General features: G+C 49.0%; 1 protein-coding gene across 1 annotated transcript; it reads left to right on the top strand.

Annotated features, from left to right (window-relative positions):
* Positions 1-6015: 6015 nt before the first annotated feature.
* On the top strand, positions 6016-9337 carry CHP2 (calcineurin like EF-hand protein 2). The gene is made up of 6 exons (XM_081090362.1): positions 6016-6241; positions 6338-6418; positions 7094-7221; positions 7390-7451; positions 8154-8276; positions 8443-9337. The coding sequence occupies exons 3-6, from the start codon at positions 7206-7208 to the stop codon at positions 8494-8496; spliced, it is 255 nt and encodes an 84-aa protein (XP_080946488.1). The 5' UTR covers positions 6016-6241; positions 6338-6418; positions 7094-7205; the 3' UTR covers positions 8497-9337.
* Positions 9338-23930: the final 14593 nt, after the last annotated feature.

The following is a 23930-nucleotide window of genomic DNA, read 5'->3' as shown; positions in this document are numbered from 1 at the left end:
GCTTTCATGCTGTTTCCGCCCAATTATCACTCTGCCATCTGCATGATGCAACTGGAAACGTGATTCATCGGACCACATGACTTTTTTCCAATGCTCGACTGTCCAGTCCTTGTGTTCCTGTGTGAATTGGAGACGTTTTACCTTGGTAACTGCAGACAGCAAAGGTGTTCGAACAGGCCTTCGGCTTCCATATCCCATACGATGCAGTGTACGGCTAATTTGCCTACAAACATCAGGTGTTCATAATAATCTGGCCACTCAGTGTATACTCCTGCACTATTTCCACATTTCTTATTGGACCTTTATAATGTATTTAAAAATCCGTTAGAGGTAATTCAACCTCCGGAGCTTTCCTGGCTATTCTTGTCTTTTTTTTTTTTTTTTTAAAAATTAACTTTATTGAGTCATAATTCACAGAGTATAATTCACCCTTTAACATGCATAAATCAATAGATTTAGTGTATAGACAGAAATGTGCAACCATCACCGCAGTCCATTTTTTTTTATCGCAGTCCATTTTTTAAAAATATATATTTTATTGATTTTTTGCAGAAAGGAAGGAAGAGGGATAGAGAGTTAGATGAGAGAGAAACACCTATCAGCTGCCTCCTGCACACCTCCTACTGGGGATATGCCCGCAACCAAGGTACATGCCCTTGACTGGAATCGAACCTGGGACCTTTCAGTCTGCAGGCTGACGCTCTATCCACTGAGCCAAACTGGTCAGGGCCACCGCAGTCCATGTTAGAACATTTCATCACCTCAGAAACAAACGCCATGCCTTTGAGCTATAACTCCCTTTCCCTCTGACTTCCCTAGTCCCAAGCAACCACGAATCTACTCTCTGTCTCTATAGATTGCTTATTCTTGCCATTTTATAATAAAAGTAAGCATAAAACATGTGATCTTTTGGGGCTGGATTATTTTCCTTAGTATAGTGGTTTCCTGGTTCATCCATGTGTCAGTACTTCATCCCTTTTTATGGCTGAAAAACTGTTCTATTATACAAACCTATTACATTCATTTATCCACTCATCAGTGGGCATTTGGGTTGTTTCCACCTGGTAGTTATTGCAAGTAATGCTGCTATGAATATTCATGTCCAGGTTTCTGCCTGAGCCCCTATTTTAATGCTTTTGGGCATACACTTAGGAGTAGAATTGCTCACATGGGTGTTCTGTCTACCTCACCGGGGACTCTCCAGACTGTTCTCCACAGCAACCGCACCATTTTACATTTCTACCGGCAATGCGCGAGGACTCCACGTCCTGGCCAAGACTGGTTATTTTCGGTTGTTTTTGTTTTGTTTTGTTTTGTTTTAATTTCCAGCCAGTCTAGTGGGTGTGAAGTGATATCTCAGTGTGGTTTTATTTGGGTTTCCCTGCTGACTAATGATGTTGCGCGCACGTTGTGTGTGTGTGTGTGTGTGTGTGTGTGTGTGTGTGTGCTTTTTGGCCATTTGTATGTCTTCTTTGGAGAAATATCTATGCAAGTTTTTGTGCTCCTTTAAAAAGTGGGCTCCTTCCACCTGGACTGGGGGCTTTCACTGCCATGACATCCATGGGGATGATGGCATTTTCTCCTCCCTGCTGTCCCCTTGTTTCTGGAGCCCCAGCACGGGACCCGGATCTAAGAATTAAAGAGAAATTTGCTGTGTGGCTGGATTTTCTTACTGCTTGCTCTTCTTTAATTATTTCTGTGACTACTTCATGGCTAATGCATGTAAATCTTCCCAAGTTTATCTGAAAGGAGAAAAGAAGAATGAGAAGAGGGGAGAGCTTGTGGGAAATAAAACAAGAGTCCCAGGGTGAAAAGGCCAGCAGATACCCCGAGAATGTTCTGAAACCTCACCAGGGAAGGAGAGAGCAAAACCGGAAAAGCTCAGTCAGATGACCTGAGCCCCGAAGTCAGGCAATGGTCAAGGACCCGAGGGGGACGAGGTCAGGCAATGGTCACAGACCTGAGGGCATGAGGCTGGTGCTCACACACTTGATGGAGAAGCAGCAGAGATGGAACTCCTCCGCTTTCTACCCATTTCCCCACCTGCTGGACAGACCGGGCAGGACGGGCCTGATTCACCCAAGAACCTCTGGAAACAGCTGACGAAGTGGTCACTGTTGCTCTCCAATGTCCGGGGAATGTCCTGAGGGAAGGTTTCTAAGCCTTGCCGTGGGCAGGTCCTATTTGACTGGGTGATGGAAACTGGGTAACACAGCCCTGGACAGCCTTTCTGCTTCCTTTCCCAGGAGGCATGTGGAAGTGGAGGGAGGCTGGTTCCGGCAGGACAAGGAGCGACCGTGGATACTGTACCAATGTGGGCGAGCAAGAGCAGAGCAACTAGTTAAGAAACGAGAACTACCCATTCCACATAATATCAGTTATGCCACGACCTTACAGGATAATAAAGGATTCACTGTAAAGTCACACTAGACCTTGATTGAGCAGTAAACACTTTAATATTCATAGTCACGGGAATATAATAAAGGCTAATATGCAAATCAACCAAATTGCGGAATGACTGGTTGCTATGATGCACACTGACCACCAGGGGGCAGATGCTCTATGCAGGAGCTGCCCCTGGTGGCCAGTACACTCCTACAGGGGGAGCTCCGCTCAGCAAGAAGCCAGGCTCAAAGCTGGCGAGCACAGCAGTGGTGGTGGGAGCCTCTCCTGCCTCCACAGCAGCCCTAAGGATGTCTGACTGTGGGCTTAGGCCAGCTCCCTAAGCCATCAGTTGGATTCCCTGAGGGCTCTCAGACTCAGGCCGGGCTGAGGGGACCCCTCCCCAGAGTGGACGAACTTTGTACATCGGGCCTCTATTATGGACATAATGGTTAGGAAAGGCGTGCTCTCTGCATATATTAATATTTGGAATGTGCCACTTTATAACATACCAGATGAGAACTGGGTAAAAGTATTTATCTACCCGAAGGCACTCAATAATTTACATTTTTCCTAACTGACATTATTTATGTTGGAAGACAAGGTCACATGGCTTTGGTTTCTGCCTCTTCAATCCATTTTACCACACTATGATAATTTCAAAATTCAGTCAAACTCTTCAAAGTCTTGTAAAGAAGAATGTTTATTCTGCTGTATTTCTAGAAGTTGAACTTTTATCGCTTCTCGGCCTTTTGGCTAAGATCAAGTGTAGAAGTTGAACTTTAAAGAACTTTCAAAGCTCTTTAAGCTTTGAAGTTCTTTTTGATAGATTTGCATTGTTTGTTTAACTATCTATAATGTTTGAGATTTATATAAGTTCCATGTGGACCAATATTTAAAAAACAAAGCAATGAAAACATTTTTTATAATTGGGATACTTGTCTTTTTTGTTGTTGAGTTGTAAGAGTTCTATATTTTCCTGACTATTCTTGCATCTGCATTTTCCCCCATTCGAATCTTAGTATTCCTTCATTAAGAACAGCTAGCACATTTTATACATCTTAAAAGCAAAAAAACCAGCCAAAACCTGTTTTGCTCAGTGGATAGAGCACTGGCCTGTGGACTGAAAGGTCCCAGGTTCGATTCTGGTCAAGGGCATGTACCTGGGTTGCGGGCACATCCCCAGTAGGAGATGTGCAGGAGGCGGCTGATCGATGTTTCTCTCTCATCAATGTTCCTAACTCTCTATCTCTCCCCCTTCCTCTCTGTAAAAAATCAATAAAATATATTTTAAAAAAAGCAAAAAAACCAAACCTCAGCCTGAATCCAGTCCATTTGGTTCTGTAGATGAATCCTCCCCAAACATCTCCCCTTTCAATGCCCCGAAAAGATATGGCTAAGAATATCGTGCTGCTGATGTAAATCCTCCTGGTGTGTGTGAAGAGGAGTGGGTCCCAGCAAGTCTTCTGTAGGCGTGGGGATGGGAGCAGTTAATTACTCTCTGGCCTGGTTTCCTTAACGTGGCGCTGACTCAGAGATTATAGCTGTAGGGGCTCTTTCCAAGATCAGCATCCCTGCTGGCTGGCCTGAGGTGATTATTGCAACGTCCCAGGGACCCATACCCCCTCCTGGTTCAGAACCTAACCCGACTGCACTTCCAGCGTGTGTGTGTGTGTGTGTGTGTGTGTGTGTATGTGTGTGTGTGTGTGTGAGAGAGAGAGAGAGAGAGAGAGAGAGAACCAAGCATTCCTTCTGCCAGTTGCTTAATCCTTGGGGTACGAGCAAGAGAAGCAAGCACTTCTTAGATCAATATTTTCAAGGCTTCTCTGATGCAAGTCTCTGCCTGGGGCTGGAGCTTCAATTGTTTCTCCAGCTTCTCTCCCTCCAGGGAGGGTGTGAACTTGAACCCTGGTAATGAGCGGCCCCTGGGAATGTGTAATGTGTTGTGATGGGGGGAGGGCGGGGAAGCATAAAGTCCCACTGGACACCTGGGGTGCTTGTTCTTTACAGCCAAGTTTCTCAACCTTTCTTTTTTCATTATTGCCCCCATGTAAGGAACAGTTTCCCCCCTTAATTACCCCTCTCCTTAGAGGCTGTAACGTGACTGACATACTATCCATCTAGTCATGGACTGTATGTATGCCTGTGCTCCATACATAAGAATAAAAAATGTTGGCCCCCGTGGGGGCCATGTGGTTCCCCACCCATGCTTTACAATAGTTCACATCTGGCTCTTTGGGCAGCCTCCGCCACAGGACAGCAGGACAACAGCCCTCGCTGGTTTGCCTCAGTGGATTGAGCGTGGGCCTGTGGACTGAAGGGTCCCGGTTCCATTCTGGTCAAGGGCACATGCCCAGGTTTCCGGCTCCATCCCCAGAAGGGGGCGTGCAGGAAGCAGCCCATCAATGATTCTCTTTCATCATTGATGTTTCTCTCTCTCTCTCTTCCTCTTTGAAATCAATAAAGATATATATTTTCAAAAAGCAGGGGAAACAAGTTCAGCAGGTGCTGTGGAGTGTGTGAGCTAATGCAGTCGAGCGCTGAGCAGAGTGCCTGGCACAAGCAGCGCGCTGGAAACCCGAGAGCCCGTGCTGTCGCTGTCACGCGTTCTTTCACACATCACAGTGAGTGTGTGGATTCCCATCCTCTCAAGCTGGCCAGAGGTCTGAGTCAGTCCCAGTCTGGGGCATCTAGAGCCCCCTGGGGCTCAGAGGGCGTGGCCTGGGCTGGGTGGGGACTGCAGCACCAGGACAGCGCTCCCAGCTGCACCCAGGGGCGCCAGGCAGCAGCGAGGGCCTGAGGTGTCAGGCTTCTGGTCTCTCAGGAGAAGCTGGGATCTGGTTTGGTTCAGCCTCCTGATTGGAAAGCATTGACTCAATGAAACAACAGCAACGTATGTGGACCGAACAAAAGAGATGCACCAAGTCGCACAGCTGCGTTTCAGTCCAAGTGCCCAAATGCAGCGCTTTCCACTGAACCCAGCGCCCACCTGCGCCTCGGGACACTCCCCCTTTCTGGGCGCCCTCCACACCCTCCCTCCGGCCCTCCTGCCTGGGAGCCGCTCCCCCTTCCAGAGGGACCTGTGTTCTGTGCGCAGAAGAAGGTCGGGGCCCCCAGCCTTCTCGCGGGCACCCGGGAGCCGGGGCGGGCAGGGCTGGGCCCGCTGGAGGCGGCCGGACGGCGGGGCGGAGCGTGGGAACGCGGATCGGGGCGGGCGGGACCCGGAGGGGCGGGCGGGACCCGGAGAGGCGGGCGGGCCCGGGAGGGGCGGGCGGGACCCGGCCTCGCCCGCACCGACCTCGCACCTGGGAATGAAGCCGCCGCGGCTCAGGGCGGTGCCTTCCCTTCGCCGGGTCGCGGTGGGAGGCGGGACGCGGGGTTCGGGAGCTTGGATCCCCGCCAGGCCTGTGGCCTTCGCCCGGCACCGGCGGCCGCGGGGCGGGGGACAGAGCGTCGCGTCCGGGCAGGCGGCATGGGCTCCGGCGGCTCGCGCGCGGCGCAGATCCCCGACGCGGACCGCATTCGGCGGGAGACGGGCTGTGAGCGGGGCGCGGGCTGCGGGGCGCGGGCGCGGGCGGGGGCCGGTCGCGGAGCCGGGTTCCGAGCCCGGGTGCGAGGGTGGCGTGGCCCCGGGGGTCCCTAGGGGCGCGCGGGGCGCGGAGAACCCCCGGTTCCGCTCACGCCGCTTCCAGCCTCCCCAGCGCCGGGTCCGAGCAGCCCGCACCCTCCGGCCGGGCCGACCCTGAGCCCCCGGCCCGGCCTCACCCGCCGCCCTCCCGCCCTCAGTCTCGCAGGCCACCCTGCTCCGCCTCTACCACCGGTTCCGGGCCCTGGACAGTAACAAGAAGGGCTACCTGAGGTGAGGGTGGGGGGGCTGTGACCTCCCGTGCCCCTTGGGCCCCCCAATCTTCCGTCTCCTCCCTCCCTCCCTGCCCACCTGGAACTTCCTTTCCAGCCGAGTGGACCTGCAGCAGATCGGGGCGCTGGCCGTGAACCCCCTGGGGGATCGCATTATAGACAGCTTCTTCCCTGATGGGTGAGGGGGATGGAGGGAAAAGCTTGTGTGGCCTTGGGGGCTGGGGGGGGGGGGCTGGAGTGGAGAGGGGGGAGAATAGTGAGGGGAGATTGGGGGGTGAGTAGGTGGGGGAGAATGGGGGGTGAGTAGGTGGGGGAGATTGGGTGGGGGAGATTGGGGGTGAGTAGGTGGGGGAGATTGGGTGGAGGAGAATGGGTGGGGGAGATTGGGTGGGGAAGAATGGGTGGGGGAGATTGGGTGAGGGAGATTGGGTGGGGGAGAATGGGCGGGGGAGGTTGGGTGGGGGAGAATGGGTGGGGGAGAATGGGTGGGGGAGATTGGGGGGTGAGTAGGTGGGGGAGAATAGGTGGGGGAGATTGGGTGGGGGAGAATGGGTGCAGGAGAATGGGTGGGGGAGGTTGGGTGGGGAAGGTTGGGTGGGGAGGTTGGGTGGGGGAGATTGGGGGTGAGTGCGTGGAGGAGATTGGGGGGTGAGTAGGTGGGGGAGATTGGGGGTGAGTAGGTGGGGGAGTTTGGGGGGTGAATAGGTGGGGGAGATTGGGGGGTGAATAGGTGGGGGAGATTGGGTGGGGTGAGTAGGTGGGGGAGAATGGGTGGGGGAGAACGGTTCGGGAGATTAGGGATGGGGGTGGAAGGAGGGCCCAGGCAACCACTGCCCCTCCCCCACCCTCCCAGGAGCCTGCGAGTGGAGTTTGTGGACTTTGCCAGAGTCCTGGCTCATTTCCGACCTATAGATGATGACACAGGAACCCGGGACCCCAAGGAACCCGAACCCCCCAACAGCAGAATGAACAAACTTCGCTGTGAGTTGGTAGGGTCCCCCCAAGTGAGACCCCAGATGTACCACACCAGCGAGGGCCCCAGGCACCCCCACTCCCTTTGTGAGCCCCTTATGACCTCCCTGCCCCTCCGTGATCTTCTGGACGAGAACCAAGGGAACCCACCTTCCTTCCCCTCCACTTCCTTCCCAGTTGCATTTCAGCTCTACGACCTGGATCGAGATGGCAAGATCTCCAGGCACGAGATGCTACAGGTCGGGAGGACACAAGAGCAGAGATGTGGCGTGTGCAGGGGGGATGGTTGAATGGAATGGCTGTGGGGAGCAGGGAGGGTGGTTTGGGGATGCCGAGGATCGCAGTGTGGCCTGGGCCATGGGACTGTGGGGTTGGAGTGTGGGTTAGTTGAGAGATGGGGAAGCAGTTGGGTATGAGGTTGGGAATAGATCAGTGGTTCAGCTGGGGGTGATTTTTGCCCCCTGAATGACATCGCCAATAGCTAGAGACATTTTGGTTATCACAATGGGAGGGGGGTGGTGGGACTGGCGTCTGTGGGTGGAAGTCCGGAGTGCTGCCAAACATTACACTCCAAAGGATAGCCCCCCCCCCCCCCCCCCCCAGCAAGGAGTTATCTGGCCCCAAAGGTCAATGGTGCTGAGATTGAAAAACTGGGGCTTGGGAATGGTTGGAGGATGGGAGGAGGCTGGGTTCTGAGACTGCAGTTGAGTAATGGGCCTGGGCATACTGCTGGGTGAATGAGGGATAGTGAGGGTTACACTGAGAAGCAGGAGGGGACACTATTGGTGGATGTGTGGGCAGCGATTGGAATGGGGTGAACAAAGGATGAGGGGTGGATTATGAAATTGTTAATGATTTTTGGGGTGATATGGACAAGGTTGGGGGGGTGCTAGTAGTCCCTGTGCCTCCTCTTTATGGCCGTCTCGTCCTCCACCTCCCAGGTACTCCGGCTAATGGTTGGGGTACAGGTGACAGAAGAGCAGTTGGAAATCATCACTGACCGCACGGTGCAGGAGGCCGATGAAGACGGGGATGGAGCTGTGTCCTTCATGGAGTTCAGCAAGGTCAGAATGCCCTTGGGGCCTGAGGAGTTCCTAGGACAGATGGACATGGGAAATGAAGCCTGAAGGAGGAGGGCAGAAAGAGAGGGGTTCCCAGGGGGCCTTGGGGATGGGAGAGGAAGTTGGAAGAACAGAGGGCTGGAGTTCAACTACCACCCATCTCCACCAGTCCCTGGAGAAGATGGACATTGAGCAGAAGATGAGCATCCGGATCCTGAAGTGACCTTCTTTGTGCGTCTGGCCAGCTTGAAAAGACCAGTTCTGCTTGGCGTTCATTCTCAGCCCCCAGAGGGATGGGCTCCAATAAACGATTCTTCTACACTGAACTCTATTTAGGCTCCAGGCGACAAAGCTGGCTGGGTGTGTACTAAAGTCCAACTCATTTGCTCTCAGATCTATAAATCAGCCAACAGTATTTTGGATGCAAGTGACTGAAATCCCAAATCAAAGGGACTTCAGTTAAAAAGGGGTTTGACGGGCTCATGTAAAAGTCAGGAGGTGTCCTCAGGCAGCGCTGGAGCTGAGAGCTCAGATGGTGCTCTCTGATTCAGTTATTCTCCGTTTCTCACTCATGTGTGTGTGTGTTGGCTTCATTCTAGAAGGTAAGATGTTTAAAGATGGACACATCACAAAGGGAGCGGGAAAGTCACATAAAATGGTAAGATGCTAGGTCTGTAACGAAGCACTTTGCTGTAGCCGTGGGAGGTGCTGGGTGCCCTGCCCACGCCCTTGCCCAGGTCTGTGCTAGAGTTGTCTTGTATCAACACGTGAGGGCCACCTGTGCCATCTCTCCCTAACTGCCTCGAGCAATGTCGCGCCGCACCTTGGAACTGGCTGTGGCTGTGGTAGGATGCACGCACTGCAGACCTTGGCAAAGGCAACAGGCAGGGCTTTGAGCCCAGCAGAGCCTGCGGCTAGCACACAGCCAGGCCTCACCTGCCGCGCGTGCCCATGCTCCCGACCCAGCTTCAGTGAGCTACCACCGGTCTGCCACACCACATAACGCACACAGTTTGATGAGCTTGGACACAATCTGGGTAATAAACCGTCATCTCCACAAATGCATCCCTTTGCTTTTTAGTGGTCTTTTCTTGTATTTATGCGGTAAGAACACATCGCATGAGACCTACCTGCTTAACAGACGTTGGTGCACAGCACCGTATTGTTAACACAGGCGCCACGCGGCACAGCGGAGCTCGGGAACGTGCCTGTGTCGCTGTCACTTTACAGCCACTGAACAGCAGCTTCCTGTGTCCCCTGGCCCCATCCCCTGGTAACCACCGTTCTGTGGTCTGCTTCTATACCTTTGACTGTTTTAGGGCCTCATATAACAGAAGCCACCCGAAAGAACGCTGGGGCTGTCTTATTTCACTTAGCATAATGCTGCCAGGCCCCCCATATTGTCACAAAGGGTAGGATTTCCTTATTTTTGTGGTTAATCCTGACCGGAGGATACTTTTCCATTGATTTTTGGAGAAAGTGGGAGGGAGAGGGAGAGACAGAGAGAAACATCAATGCGAGAGAGACACGCCGATTGGTTGCCTCCCACATGTGCCCTGACCAGGTGGGGATTGAGCCTGCAACTGAGGTACATGCCCTTGATGGGAATTGAACCTGGGGCCCTTCAGTCCTCGGGCTGTTGCTCTATCCACTGAGCCAAACAGGCTAGCGCAGGATTTCCTTCTCATTAAAGACAATACTATTCCAGTGTATGTATGCGCCGTGGGCATCTGTTGATGGACATTTGTGTTGTTGCCATGTCCTGGCTGTTGTGAATAAGGCTGCAGTGAACATGGGGTGCAGTGTCTTTGAGACCCTGATTTCCTTTCCTTTGGGTAGTTATCCAGGAGCAGGACTGCTGGATCATATGGTAGTTCTATTTTATTTTATGTTTGTCCTCACCCGAGGATATTTTTCCATTGATGTTTAGAGAAAGTGAAAGGGAGGAGGAGGAGGAGGAGGAGAGAGAGAGAGAGAGAGAGAGAGAGAGAGAGAGAGAGAGAGAGAGAGAAACATTGATGTGAGAGACATCCATTGCTTGCCTCTGGCATGGGCCCCCAACCAGAGCCAGGGGTTGAGCCTGCAACTGAGTTACATGCCCTTGACTGGAATTGAATCCGGGCCCTTTAGTCTGCAGTCCAACGCTCTATCCACTGAGCCAAACCAGCCAGGGCTGTTTTAATTTTTTGAGGAACCTCAGTGGCTTCTTCCCACAAGCATGGGGGTCTCTGCCCAAGGGCTTTGCTGGCTATGCGTGCACGCAGCCTGTGTGAAGAGCAGGTTGAAGCGCCAGGGAGCTACTGACCCTTGGAGCAGGCCTCAGCCAATGGCAGAGAGAAATTGGGGTTAACACTGTTTCTTACCCTCAGAAGGGACACCTTACAGGCACGCTCTCCTCAGCCTCAGAAACCTCCAGCAGGCAGGGCCTCCTTTGCCCCAGCGCTGCCCTGCGTGTGCGAGCCCTGGGCAGGCCCCGCTGACCTTGTCTCCTTCCCGCCGGTTCTTCCTGGGTCACGTCACCAGTAATCGGCTCTCAGCGCCTGGTCTCCGGCGCTTCTGGACAAAGTCCATCTTAGGTGCAGCGCAGCTTCCGGAACGCGGGCACACACTGCCGTGCTGTGCGGAGGGCTGTGTGTTGGGGGGGTGTCTGACTCCTGGCATTTTCTGACTTTGGGAGTCTGAGGTCCTAGGTTAGGACTGTGCCCCGTTGGGCCTCTGGCACTGTCTGGGGTGGTGTGCTAGCCCGTTTCAATGTAAGTGTTCCAATCGCAGTGTGATTCTGACAGATGAGTCATAGTTGAGGGGAGGAAGCAAAGAGGGTATTTGATTTCTGAGGGAATTTTGTGGTTTTGCTCAGGATTGTCACCTGAACACTTTGTGATTGAGGGTGTTTGTTTAGTCTCTGGGCCTATTAGAAGTGTGTGTGTGTGTGTGTGTGTGTGTGTGTGTATGTGTAGGGGGGTGGTGGTGGGTGGGGAGTGGGAGGGTATAAAACTCAGAGTGGCTCTTTTTTCCAGGCAATGTAGGGAAGATTTGTATATAAAGAGAAATAGAGGAGAGAGGCAATAGATAGTGGCTAACTTTTTTTATAACTGGTCTATTTTTCCCATTATACTGTTTCTCAAATTTTGTTGATGGTAAATATCTTGAATTAAAATGTTCACACCCTTGGCCCCTTTTGAGAGCTCCTTGAGTCTCCAGAAAAATCTATATATTTATTTATTCATTTATGTTTGTAAGAGAACAGCTATTTGGAAAATCACAGAGGTGGAAGAAGTAATTCCTAGATGAAATGGGCTTAGGAAACAATTTAGAGAAGTAAAGGAAGGGCGTTGAGCTTGGGAGTGAGGAAGGTAGTGCGGAAGGTAATGTACGGTGCCTGGGGCAGGAGGGGGGCGGGGAAAGGGAAAGCAAATGGGAAAGGCACAGGTGTGCTCCCAGGAGGGAGAGCACACAAGTCTTCCGTCCTAAGGGTTTTAAAGGTGGAGATTTTAGGGGAGGTCCCAGGGGAAGATCTTTCTAAAATATGCAGCAGCTTTCCAGGTGTGTCCTTTCAGGGTTGTGGTCTCCACTGATTGACTGGCCGGCACCAGGGCAGGGGGTCATTATTCAACACGGCTGGTCCTGGAGCTGAAATAACAGCTGAGGCCTAGATGCTATCTCTAGGGAGGGGGGTCCAAGCCACATGACCATTGATAGGCCAGGGGAGGTAGAGTCACTCTGAGGGCAAGGTCCAAACCCTACAATCGATTGGCCATTGTCCGTTGCTAGGCACCTGGGGCTTTCCACCCTGGTGACCTCCAGTACCTGGCCCATAGTCCTTACTGTGCTCATGTCTGTCTGACTGCCTACAATATCTCCCCTCAAGGACCTTGCCTCTGAATTCTTTCTGAGAAAAGGGGCACAGGGTCTCTTCTGTAGCTGCTTCCTGATGAAAGGGGGTGATGTTTTACCTCAGAGCCAAGAGATCCTTGCTCTCTGTCAGTGGGGCGATGAGGCCTGGGCGGGGAAGGAGGTGTCTAGAGATGGTATTTCCTGAGTATGAGTAGGGCTTGTAACCTGGTGGAGACAATCCCTGTTATAAATCGTATTGGGGCAGCCCTAGCTGGTTTGGCTCAGTGGATAGAGCATGGGCCTATGGACAGAAGGTTCCCGGGTTTGGTTCTGATCAAGGGCACATGTCTTGGTTATGGCCTCCTCCCCAGCCTGGGCAATATTTCTCTCTGTCTTTCCCTCTCTCTAAAAATTAATAAAAAATATTATTAAAAAATTTTATTGGGCAAAAGCTAGAAAGACAAGAATTATGAAAAATGGCCCTAACCGGTTTGGCTCAGTGGATAGAGCATTGGCCTGCGGACTCAAGGGTCCCAGGTTTGATTCCGGTCAAGGGCATGTACCTTGGTTGCGGGCACATCCCAGTAGAGGGTGTGCAGGAGGCAGCTGATCGATGTTTCTCTCTCATTGATGTTTCTAACTCTCTATCCCTCTCCCTTCCTCTCTGTAAAAAATCAGGAAAATATATTTTAAAAAAAAGAATTATGAAAAATGGTCCAGTGGGAGGAAAAAGACATTCAGTTCTCACTAATTCCAAGTCAAAGGATTGGAGAAAAATGAAACATTGGTTTGGAGGGTTGTAGTCAAATATTTAAGAACACTGGAAAAATTCAGGGTCCAGTCAACTCATAGGTGAAGAATAAAACTTTGAAGACAATTAATTGAAGTAGAGGCTAATATTGATAACTGTATTTTAGAGTCTATTGAAACACATTTTCCCCTTAAAATCACCGTCATTTTTATTAAAGAGTCAAATTAAGAGCAATGTACAGTATTTACTGTATTAAATTTAGTTTCAATTTGACCCGTCATTTATATAACTTCCTTTTAACATTTCTCTTTACAAACCTTCTATAACATTCACAAACCTCTCTACAACTTTCCCAACTCTTTTTACTCATTCAGCAACAACCAGCTTTAGAACAATTCACTTTCTTTTCCCTTCAAGATATATTTCCATACCTTATACATCCTATTACCAAAACCATGCAATTTCTTTCAACTTAATTTGAACTTTGAACTCGGAAACCTCAATTTCCAATAATGAACAAAAAAGCAAACAGCCAACATTTCTTAGATGGACTTTTATGAAGACATTTTAGATACACTTTCAGTTTTAAGAAACATAACTTAAACAAAGCACAAGACATCATTGTTAGGGTCGCTGAAAGCGAAATGCAGGAGGCCTAAAGCAGTAGGAATTGCAAACCAGGTCATCTGAAAGCCAGATGGGCTGAGCCCCAAAATGGTGCCAGCACCCAGGGGTGGGGAGTCAGAGATTTTAAAGGACTCTGGGCGGGCTTTTTCTGGATGGAGAACTCTCTGGGCAGGTCTGGATCCTAGGAAGGTCCAGAGGGGAAGGATAATGGTCTTAGCAAGTGGAATGTAGTCTAAGCCAGCGGTCACCAACCGGTGGTCCGTGGACCACTGGTGGTCCGCGAGGTCCGAAAGGTTGGCGACCGCTGGTCTAAGTGAAAGGGAATGTCGGTTGTAAAGTGATCTAAATGTCAGTTCCCAGGGGTGGGGATGTTGATTCAATTATTTGATCAGACCTAACAATTATATCAACAGTTCCAAATTCACTTTACAGACTTTCTACCACAAGCATGTCAAACTCCAAGGCTAACATGGGCCAAATAAACAAGGGTGAAGTGTATGTGGCCACAAAAAAACAAAAGCTTCAATTTTCATAGAAACGTAGGTTTATTTCGATAGAGACATAAATACAAACGGCTGAAATAAATGAGTCATCGTTAACATAAAATAACAGAACATTTTAAGTAAAATTAATATTTTTTCTTGAACATTAACTTACCAGACACTGAATAACTGCACAAATTAATAAGCGTCACACAAATAAACCTATTTTTCTTGTTCTCTGAAAGTGAAATATTTCCTGTTGCGCACACCGAACAAGTCAGTCCAAGACTAATGACGTGGCCATCGGCTGCTAAAATACTCGCTGCTGGTGTTAGTGGAGAGAAATGGTGCGCCTGCACGTAGGGCGAGTAAGGGAAATGAATGCGACACGATTATAGTCATCAGTCATTAGCGAACGTTGTAGTTCGTTATTAATAATTATGTAGAACAGGATGTTGTAAAAATTAAGTTACAAAACTTTTATTAAAACGTTTCTTACATGCCTTAAATTGGCTGGGCTGCAAAAATATTCGTTGTGGGCGGCACGTGGCCCGCGGGCCTCGAGTTTGACATGCTTGCTGTGGGCTGGTACATACTACCTACCACATGGATGAACCTGGGAAACAAGCGGAGGGAACGGCACCCGGTGCTGACCGGCGGGGTCAGACCAAACCTGGGTTCAGCAGCCTCGGTGCTTGGGTTGTGGCTACAAAAGAATTCAGAGCCAAGACCCAAACTGTAAGAGAGCATTTATTGGGTAAATCACAGAGGTAGGAAGTGATTCCTAGAGGAAATGGGCTTAGGAAACAAGTTATGGAGGTAAAGGCAGGGTCCTTGGAGCTTGGGAGTGAGGAAGCGAATGGTAAGTGCCTGGGGCAGGGAGGGGGCAGGGGAGGGGGAGGGAAAGGCAAGGCATGTTCCCCGAAGGGAGAGCGCCAAAATCTATAGATTAAATAAGAGATTCCGATGCTGGACATCCAAAGACCAAACTTTTAGGAACACTGACCTAAAGCTTCCAGCCAGACCAACTCCTTAGTGACAAGTGTCCATAAGAGGCTCCCAGTGTCCACAAGCGCTGAGCAGGCCCTGGCCGAAGGCTCTCAGCAAAGGCCTCCCGTCCACTCCCGCTCTGTGCCAACGACCAGTGAGGGCCACTGGGGGATCCCCAAGACTGCACTGCTGTTCTGGTGGAAGGGGGAGCAGAGGGCATGAAAGCGCCCTGACCCCTCCCTCGCTCAGGAAGGGGAGACTTCGTCCTGCAGAGGGGGCAGCAGTCTGGCTGCCAGGAAACAGGCTGTTTGGACCTCACTCTCTGGACATCAAATCCAGAAATGCCTGTGGATTTGTTTCCGGGGTCCTCAGAACACCTGTGGGGAGCCCTGTGCTGTGAGCACAGATGCCAAATCTCTGGTTTGTTTACCATCCTCGTTATCACTGTACAGTTCCTGTGATCCGTGCCATTATTTACTTATCTGTTTATGAAAGGGCTTATTTAAAATGTATATATTTGAGCTTATAAAGAAAACATGGCTGGCGAGTGCCGCTGTGGCTCACGAGCCTCTCCCAATCGGGACTGACTGGGCGTGAGCCTGAGGCAGGCATAGTGAGGCCAGGATGAGCCGGAGCAGCAGGCAGGAGTGGCAGGTGGTGTCAGGCTGCTGGTTTTGGTCCGATGGCTGCAGGCCAGGCCGTGGGACCCCACAGGTGCATGGATTCGTGCACTGGGCCTCTAGTAAGTGCATAAATGTTTTGGTTTATGTCTTCTCGTCCCCTGACCCCCACATGGAGGTATGTCAGTCTGTTCCATGCCTCCATGCTTCAGGTCTTATTTTGTTGGCCAATTCATTTTGTTCAGTGGATTCTACAAATAAGTGAGATCATGTGATATTTGTCTTTCTCAGATTGGCTTATTTCACTTAGCATAATAGTCTCCAGGTCCATCCAGGCTGCCCCAAAGGGTAAGAGTACCTCCTTTTTACAGCTGCATAACATCCCATTGTGTAAATGTCCCATAGCTTTTTTAATCTATTCATCTACTGATGAACTGTTTCTAGATCTTGGCTATTGTAAATAACATTGTTATGAACACAGGGATGCATATATTCTTTCTGATTGGTATTTCGGGGGTTTCAGGATATATTCCCAGAAGTGGGATCACTGGGTCAAAGGGCAGTTCCATTTTTAATTTTTTGAGGCAACTCCATGCTGTTTTCCACAGTGTCTGCATCAATCTGCATTCTCACTGCAGTGCACTAGGGTTCCCTTTTCTCCACATCCTCCCAGCACTTGTTTGTTGATTTATTGATGGTAGCCATTCTGAAAGGTGTGAGGTGATATCTCATTGTGGTTTTAGTTTGCATTTCTCTGATGTTTAGTAACTTTGAGCATTTTAAATATATATATTTAAATGGACGAGAGAGAGATAGAGAGATAGAAACATCAATGATGAGAGAGAATCATTGATAGGCTGCCTCCTGCACGCCTCACACTGGGGATTGAGCCACAACCTGGGCATCTGCCCTGACTGGGAATCAAACCGTGACCTCCTGGTTCATAGGTCGACGCTCAATCACTGAGCCACACCGGCTGGGCAACTTTGGGCATTTTTTCATATGTCTCTTGGCCATCTGTATGTCCTCTTTGGAGAAATGTCTATTCAGGTCTTCTGCCCATTTTTAAATTGGATTGTTTGTCTTCCTCTTGTTGAGTTGTATGCTTTATATCTTTTGGGTATTAACCCCTTATCAGACGTATCATTGGCAAATATGTTCTCCCACGCAGTGGCTCCCTTTCACTTTGATGTGGTTTCTTTTGCGGTGCAGGAGCCTTTTATTTTGATGTCGTCCCATTTGTTTAGTTTCTCCTTAGTTTCTTTTGCCTTAGGAGGGCAAGAGTCAGTGTGATTTAAAGCTGCAGCGTTACCCCCAGGAAGTCACCTTGTGGGCATGAGGGGTCTGCTTCCCACACTCTGGGAGCTGCTGGCTGTGGGCAGCTGCGAGGAAGTGGTCCTGGGAGTCTGCGTCCTGTGGGGCCATGGTGGACGCAGCATCGGTGGCTGGACATCCTGGGTCTCAGGCTGCCTGCTGATCAGACGGGGATTGGTAGAGCTTGGCCAGAGAAATGGAGGCCCTTCACCAGGTCAGGCCCTGGGACGAGTGGCAGGGCTATTGGACAGGCGCTGTGCTACGGAGCTGGAAACGCTGAGAGCAACTGTCTTCTGCTAATGTTTGTGTCCAGACCTGGTAAGACTGTGAGCATGGAGACCTGGGGCAGGGGTGGGGCTGGCTTGAACTTGCCCAGGTGCTGGGCTGACACAATAGAGTCCTCAGGGGAGGGTCCCGTGCCGGGGTGCAGTGAGCTGGGCCTGTGCCCTGGATCCTCACTGGAGAGGGGCCCGGAGTGCTGTGGGGGGCACTGGCGCTGTCCCCGCCTGCTCCACCAGAGCTGCTGGGAAGGGCTGGGGCTGACCGGCATTTTCTGGAAGAAGCCATCTACATATCCTGGAGAGAAGATGGGAGCTCCTTCCATTGCCAAGGTGACTGACTGAGGCAGTGTGTGCAGGGAGCCCGAGGGAGAGGAGCAAGCAGAGGACCCAAGGGGTGACACTGGGGGGACCTTTGGTGGCGACCATTGCCTCTTCCTAGCTGACCAGGAAGAGTCAGAATTCTGAACACGACTCTCAAATAGAAGGAAATTGAGTTGCCCTCAGCCCCTCCCAGCCAACACCAATAAAACTCTCGGTATTTACCAGGCAATGTGCAGACCTGGCTCCTGCTATAGACCTGCCTGAGAATGGGTGTGGTTCAGTAGGAATAACTTGAGTTTCATAGTTCTGAGACTGTGTCTGAGCCCTTTTAATTATTCTCCGTACAACCTTGGGTAGGCCACTTTGCCCTTCAGATCATTCTGCATTGTTACTTCTGGTCACTGAGTCGGCAGGTCCTGCTCAGACCCCTGTGGTCTGTGAAAGAGGCAGGTACCAATAGCAGCGACCTGGCAGAGCTGCCGTGTCTTGTCCTTCCCCTACCCGCTCCATGCCCACCCCGCCTTACTTCAGCGGAGGCCCCTGGCCCTTATCTGTCAACTAGAACTCTGGTCTATGATAGGATTTTTTCCGCTGTTAACCGGTTTATGGAAGAATAAAAATTTATTGGTTCATATAACTGAAAGAAAAGTCCAAAGGTAGACCAGGAAAATTTGAGTCCTCGAGGCTCAATGGTGTCATCAGAAATGAGACTTTTCTATCTCAGCTCTGCTTTTCTCTGTGTTGGTTTCATTCTTAAGCAGCAAACCCAATGAAAAGAGAGCTCTCCACATAGTCCTGCCCAAGCTCCCAGAAGTAAAGCTCAGCCTCACTTCTGCCGGGTGGATGTGCCACTCTGATTGGCCAGCCTGGTCACATGTTCACCCCAGAAACTGGAGAGTGCAATCTCACTTGAATCAAAATGTATCATCTGTGTGCGTGCGTGCGTGTGTGTGTGTGTGTGTGTGTGTGTGTGTGTGTAGTGTGCTGGTTCCCTAAAGAAAAACCAGAATGCTATTACCAGAAGAAGAGGGCTATATGTCGGGCAGGCAAAATCAACAGATAGTTATATGCTAATTAGTTTGGTTTGCTACAAATAACAGAATTATCAACTAATAGTGGCTTAAACAATTAAGATAATTATCTCACATTATAAGATTTTTTTGGTGGTAGGCAGTCTTAGAATTGTTGAATGGCTAACAATTTTAAGGATCCAAGATCTTTCTGTTGTTGTTGTTAATCCTCACACGAGGATACTTCTTCCATTGATTTTTAGAGAGAGTGGACAGGACGGGGAGAGAATGAGAGAGAGAGAAATATCGATTGGTTGCAGGGCCAGGGATTGAGCCTGCAACTGAGGGTGGTGCCCTTGACTGGAATCGAATCGGGGACCTTCAGTCCACAGGCCGACACTCTATTCACTGAGCAAAACCAGCCAGGGCAAGGATCCAAGATCTTATTTACCTTCCACTCCTTGATATATTTTGGCTTTTAATTCTCAGGATTTTTTACTCATGGTTTCCAGGTGGCTGCTGTAGCTCTAGCCATTGTGTCCTCATAGGATAGAGCCTAGAAAGGGTGTCTGAGTGGCTAGAGATACATAATTCCTTTTATGTCCCTCTATTTGGATCACTGAGGAGAATCTCCACCAGAAGGACACCCCCCTCAAAGACTACCCTTTACCTGTCACGGGTCAGAACAAGGACACCTGTAGCTGTCAGGGATGCCAGAAAAGTAGGTGACATTTTCAGACTCTATTGTGAATGAAGGAGGGGCCTCTTACTCCATCTGACAAGCTCAGGGGGCCTGCATGGCAGGACTTACAAACTCAGTGACCAAAAGTGACAATGCAGAATGGCCTGAACATAAACATTCCCCACGGCTCAGGTCATGGCAGGTGGTCATGGCCCAGGCCTACAGCGTCCTTAGCAAAGATCTGTCCTTACCTTAAGTGAGCCCTGCCGCTGTTCTCATGATCTAAGAGAACATGCCTTTGAGATGTCAGAGTGACTTTCTCCCTCAGACCCCTTGCGGGCATAACGACCAGCACCCAACACACCCCAGAACCCCGCATCATCTCACTCCCGAATACCATCTCTAGGTGCTGTGACCGCTAACTAACTGTGCTGTGCCTGCCAATGAGAACGGAGCATGCGTTCCTTCACTTCGCTGTTTATTCAGTCCTAGATTTCCCCACTTGCCCCCCACCCCCACCCCCATCGCCTCCTAGGCGGCCACCAGTGGATCTCCTGAACTCTCTTTTGTAGCCCCTTTGATTCTAATGCATAAAAGGAACTGCAAACCTGCCATTTTCCGGAGCATTTTCTCAATCCCCTGAGATCTTGCTTTCAGGCATGCCCTCAAAAATTTGGCTCAAATAAGCTCTTATAAAACTTTCCTATGGGTTTGGATGTTCTTTCATGGGCATTAGCGTGGGAAGTGAGCTTTCCCAATAGCGATGACGGGGAGAGCAGTAATAGCTGTGCAGTCATCACGCTCGGGGTGGCTGTGGCCGTGGAGAGCCCTGTGCCTCACCTCCATGGCTTGTAACGGCAGCAGTGGGTTTCTGGCTCACTCGGCATCTATGCTGCTGGCTGGGGTCAGTTTCAACTCTGCTCCACAACTCTGAATCCCCAGGCTGCGGGAGCAGCCCCGCCAGAACAGGCCATTCCATGGGAGGGAGAGCAGAGGCGCGCCGGGAACAATGGCAGTGTCTGTGCGGACCCGCGTGCGCCCTGTCTGCGGGGCACCCTGTCTGCGGGGCACCCTGGCCAAAGCAGGTCACACTCTCACTTGAGGTCAGTGGGCAGGAAAGTCTACCCTCCCAGGGAGTCGCTGCCTGTCATGTGATGCGTCATGGTGCAGCAGGTCACCCTAATTCATGGTAACTCAGAACAGCTGCCACTCTGTAAAACTGACCTGGTGACTGTGGGCCAGGGCTATGGCAGGGCTCAGCGGGCAATCCTGCATGTGTCTAGACTGAGGCCACCTGAGGTGTTCAGCTGGCAGAGGGCGGGGCTGCAGGTCCTACTTGACTTGGCTCACAGGGGTGGCACGTGGATAGGGAGACCTGGAAGGCCAGGCTCTCCAGCACGGCTATGTGCAGGCTGGGTGTCTTCCCCGGCAGCCATGTCTCCCAGAGACAGGAAGTGGAAAAGCCTGGGCCTCAAAATTGGACCACTTCACTTCGCCCGAAATATGTGAAACAAAACAGTCACAGACCTTACAAGTGAGGCAAGGCCGACTCCTCCGGAAAGGAGGGCAATTATAGAACAAGTGCCATCTTTTACTTACCACGCCTGGCTACAGAGAAGGAGGTAGGCTCTAGAGAGGAAAGGAGAGGGAGAGGGAGATAGACACATCAATGATGAGAGAGAGTCATTGATTGGCTCCCTCCTGTATACTCCCTATTGGGGATCAAGCCCCAAACCTGGGCACGTGCCCTGACTGGGAATTGAACGGTGACCTCTGGTTCATGGGTCAATGCTCAACCACTGAGCCATGCTGGCTGAGCGGGAAGTAGGCATTTAAAAGGATGAATAGGCAGATGGGCCTTACCTTATCAGTTAACCTTCATCATGAAAGCAAAATAAAGAAAACATACTTAGCCCTAACCGGTTTGGCTCAGTAGATAGAGCGTCGGCCTGGGGACCGAAAGGTCCCAGGTTTGATTCCGGTCAAGGGCATGTACCTTGGTTGCGGGCACATCCCCAGTAGGAGGTGTGCAGGAGGCAGCTGATCGATGTTTCTCTCTCATCGATGTTTCTAACTCTCTATCACTCTCCCTTCCTCTCTGTAAAAAAAAAAAAAAAAATCAAGAAAATATATTTTTAAAAAAGCAAAAAAACATACTTATGTTAAATAATCAGCATGTCATATGTTTAAATATGTGTTTAACCTATAGATTAAACAGTTAACATTTATTATGAAACCAAAATAATTAAACCAACTGGGACGTTGCTACAGAAAGATCAATGGGACGAAAAAGAAAGTACAGATATACTTATCTATAACATATATAGATAGATATACACATACATATATACACACTTTATATAGTATGACATAATATGTTTACTGTAGACCCTGAAATCACACCATAGAATGAAATACAACCATTCCTTTTTTTTTGCCTCCAGGTTTTAAAAAAATAATTCTTTATTGTTGAAAGTATTACATATGTCCCCCTTTTCCCCCTATTGATGCCTCAAGCCTGCCTCCACCCCAGGCTTTCACCACCCCACTGTCTGCCTCCATGGGTGATACATATATGCATACAAGGTCTTTGGTTGATGACCTCCCACCCACCCTCCCTCCCTGCCTTCCCTCCAAGATACCCCACTCTGTTCCACGTTTCCATGTCTCTGAATCCACTCCGTTCTTCCGTTTGTTTTGTTACTTAGATTCTACATATGAGTGTGATCATGTAATACTTGTCTTTCTCTGACTGACTTATTTCATTTAGCATGATACTCTCCAGATGCCTTCATGCTGTCTCAAGGGGTGATAGATCCTTCTTTTTTATTGCTGCATAGTGTTCCATGGTGTAAATGTATCACAGCTCTTTATCAACTCATCTACTGATGGACACTTGGGCTGTTTCAAGATCTTAGCTATTGTAAATTGCGCTGTTATGAACCTAGGGGTGCATATATTTTTTCTGATTGGTGTTTCAGATTTCTTAGGATATATTCCTAGAAGTGGGATCACTAGGTCAGATGGCAGTTCCATATTTAATTTTTTGAGGAAACTCCTTACTGTTTTCCATAATGGATGCAATAGTCTTCATTCCCACCAGCAGTGTCCTAGGGTTCCCTTTTTTCCACATCCTTGCCAGCACTGGTCATTTATTGATTTGTTGTTAGTAGCCATTCTGACAGGTGTGAGATGATTCCTCATTGTCATTTTGATTTGCATCTCTCGAATGATTAGTGACGTTGAGCATTTTTTCATATGTCTCTTGGCCATCTGTCTATCTACTTTGGAGAAATGTCTATTTAGGTCCTTTGCCAATTTTTTAATTGGATTGTCTTCCTTTTGTTAAGTTGTATGAGTTCCTTATATATTTTGGATATTAACCCTTTCTCAGGTGTATCATTGCCAAATATGTTCTCCCATGCAGTGGGCTCCCTTTTCATTTTGTTGATGGTTTCTTTTGCAGAAGCTTTTTATTTTGATGTAGTCCCATTTGTTTATTTTCTCCTTAGTTTCCTTTACTGTAGGAGGTATATCTGAAAACATATTGCTATGAGAGATGTCTCAGATTTTGCTGTCTATGGTTTCTTCTAGGATTTTATGGTTTCATGACTTATATTTAAGTCTTTCATCTATTTTGAGTTTATTCTTGTGTATGGTGTAAGTTTGTGGCCTAGTTTCATTTTTTTTGCATGTATCTGTCCAATTTTCCCAGCACCATTTATTGAAGAGACTGTCTTGACTCCATTGCATGTTCTTGCCTCCTTTGTCAAATATTAATTGAGCATAAAGTCTTGGGTCTATTTCTGGGTTCTCTGTTCTGTTCCATTGAACTATATGCCTGTTCTTGTGCCAATATTAGGCTGTTTTGATTACGGTGGCTTTGTAGTATAACTTGAGATCTGGTATTGTGATTCCTCCAAGTTTGTTTTTCTTTCTCAAAATTGCTGCAGCTATTCAGGGTCTTTTTTGATTCCATATAAATTTTTGGAGTATTTGTTCTAGATCTGTGAAATATGCCATTGGTATTTTAATAGGAATTGCATTGAATCTGTAGACTGCCTTGGGTAGTATGGACATTTTAATGATGTTGATTCTACCAATCCATGAGCATGGTATATTTTTCCACTTTTTTATATCTTCTTCTAGTTCTTTTTTCAGGGTCCTGTAGTTTTCTGAGTACAGGTCTTTTGCCTCCTTGGTTAAGATTATTCCTAATTACCATTTTTTGTTGTTGTTGCAGTGGTAAATGGAATTGTTTGTTTAGTTTCTCTTTCTGAGAATTAATTATTGGTGTATAAAAAAGCCATTGATTTTTGGGTGTTGATTTTGTATCCTGCTACATTGCCAAATTCATTTATTAAATCTAGTAGTTTTTTGGTGGAGTCTTTAGGGTTTTCTATGTACAATATCATGCCATCTGTGAATAATGAGAGTTTTACTTCCTCCTTTCGAATTTGGATGCCTTTTATTTCTTCTTCTTATGTGATTGCTGTGGCTAGGACTTCCAGTACTACGTTGAATAAGAGTGGTGAAAGTGGACATCCCTGTCTTGTTCAAAAAATAAAAACATTAGGGGAAATGTTTTTAGTTTTTGCCCCTTGAATATGATGTTGGCTATAGATTTGTCATATAAAGCCTTTATCATGTTGAGAATGCTCCCTCTATTCCAACTTTGCTGAGAGTTTTTATCAAAAATGGGTGTCAAATTTTGTTGAATGCTTTTTCTATTGATAGGATCATGT

This window comes from Myotis nattereri (assembly GCF_964212035.1).
Source record: "Myotis nattereri genome assembly, chromosome: 4".
Lineage (NCBI taxonomy): Eukaryota > Metazoa > Chordata > Mammalia > Chiroptera > Vespertilionidae > Myotis > Myotis nattereri.
This window is presented reverse-complemented; position numbering and strand designations above follow the sequence as displayed.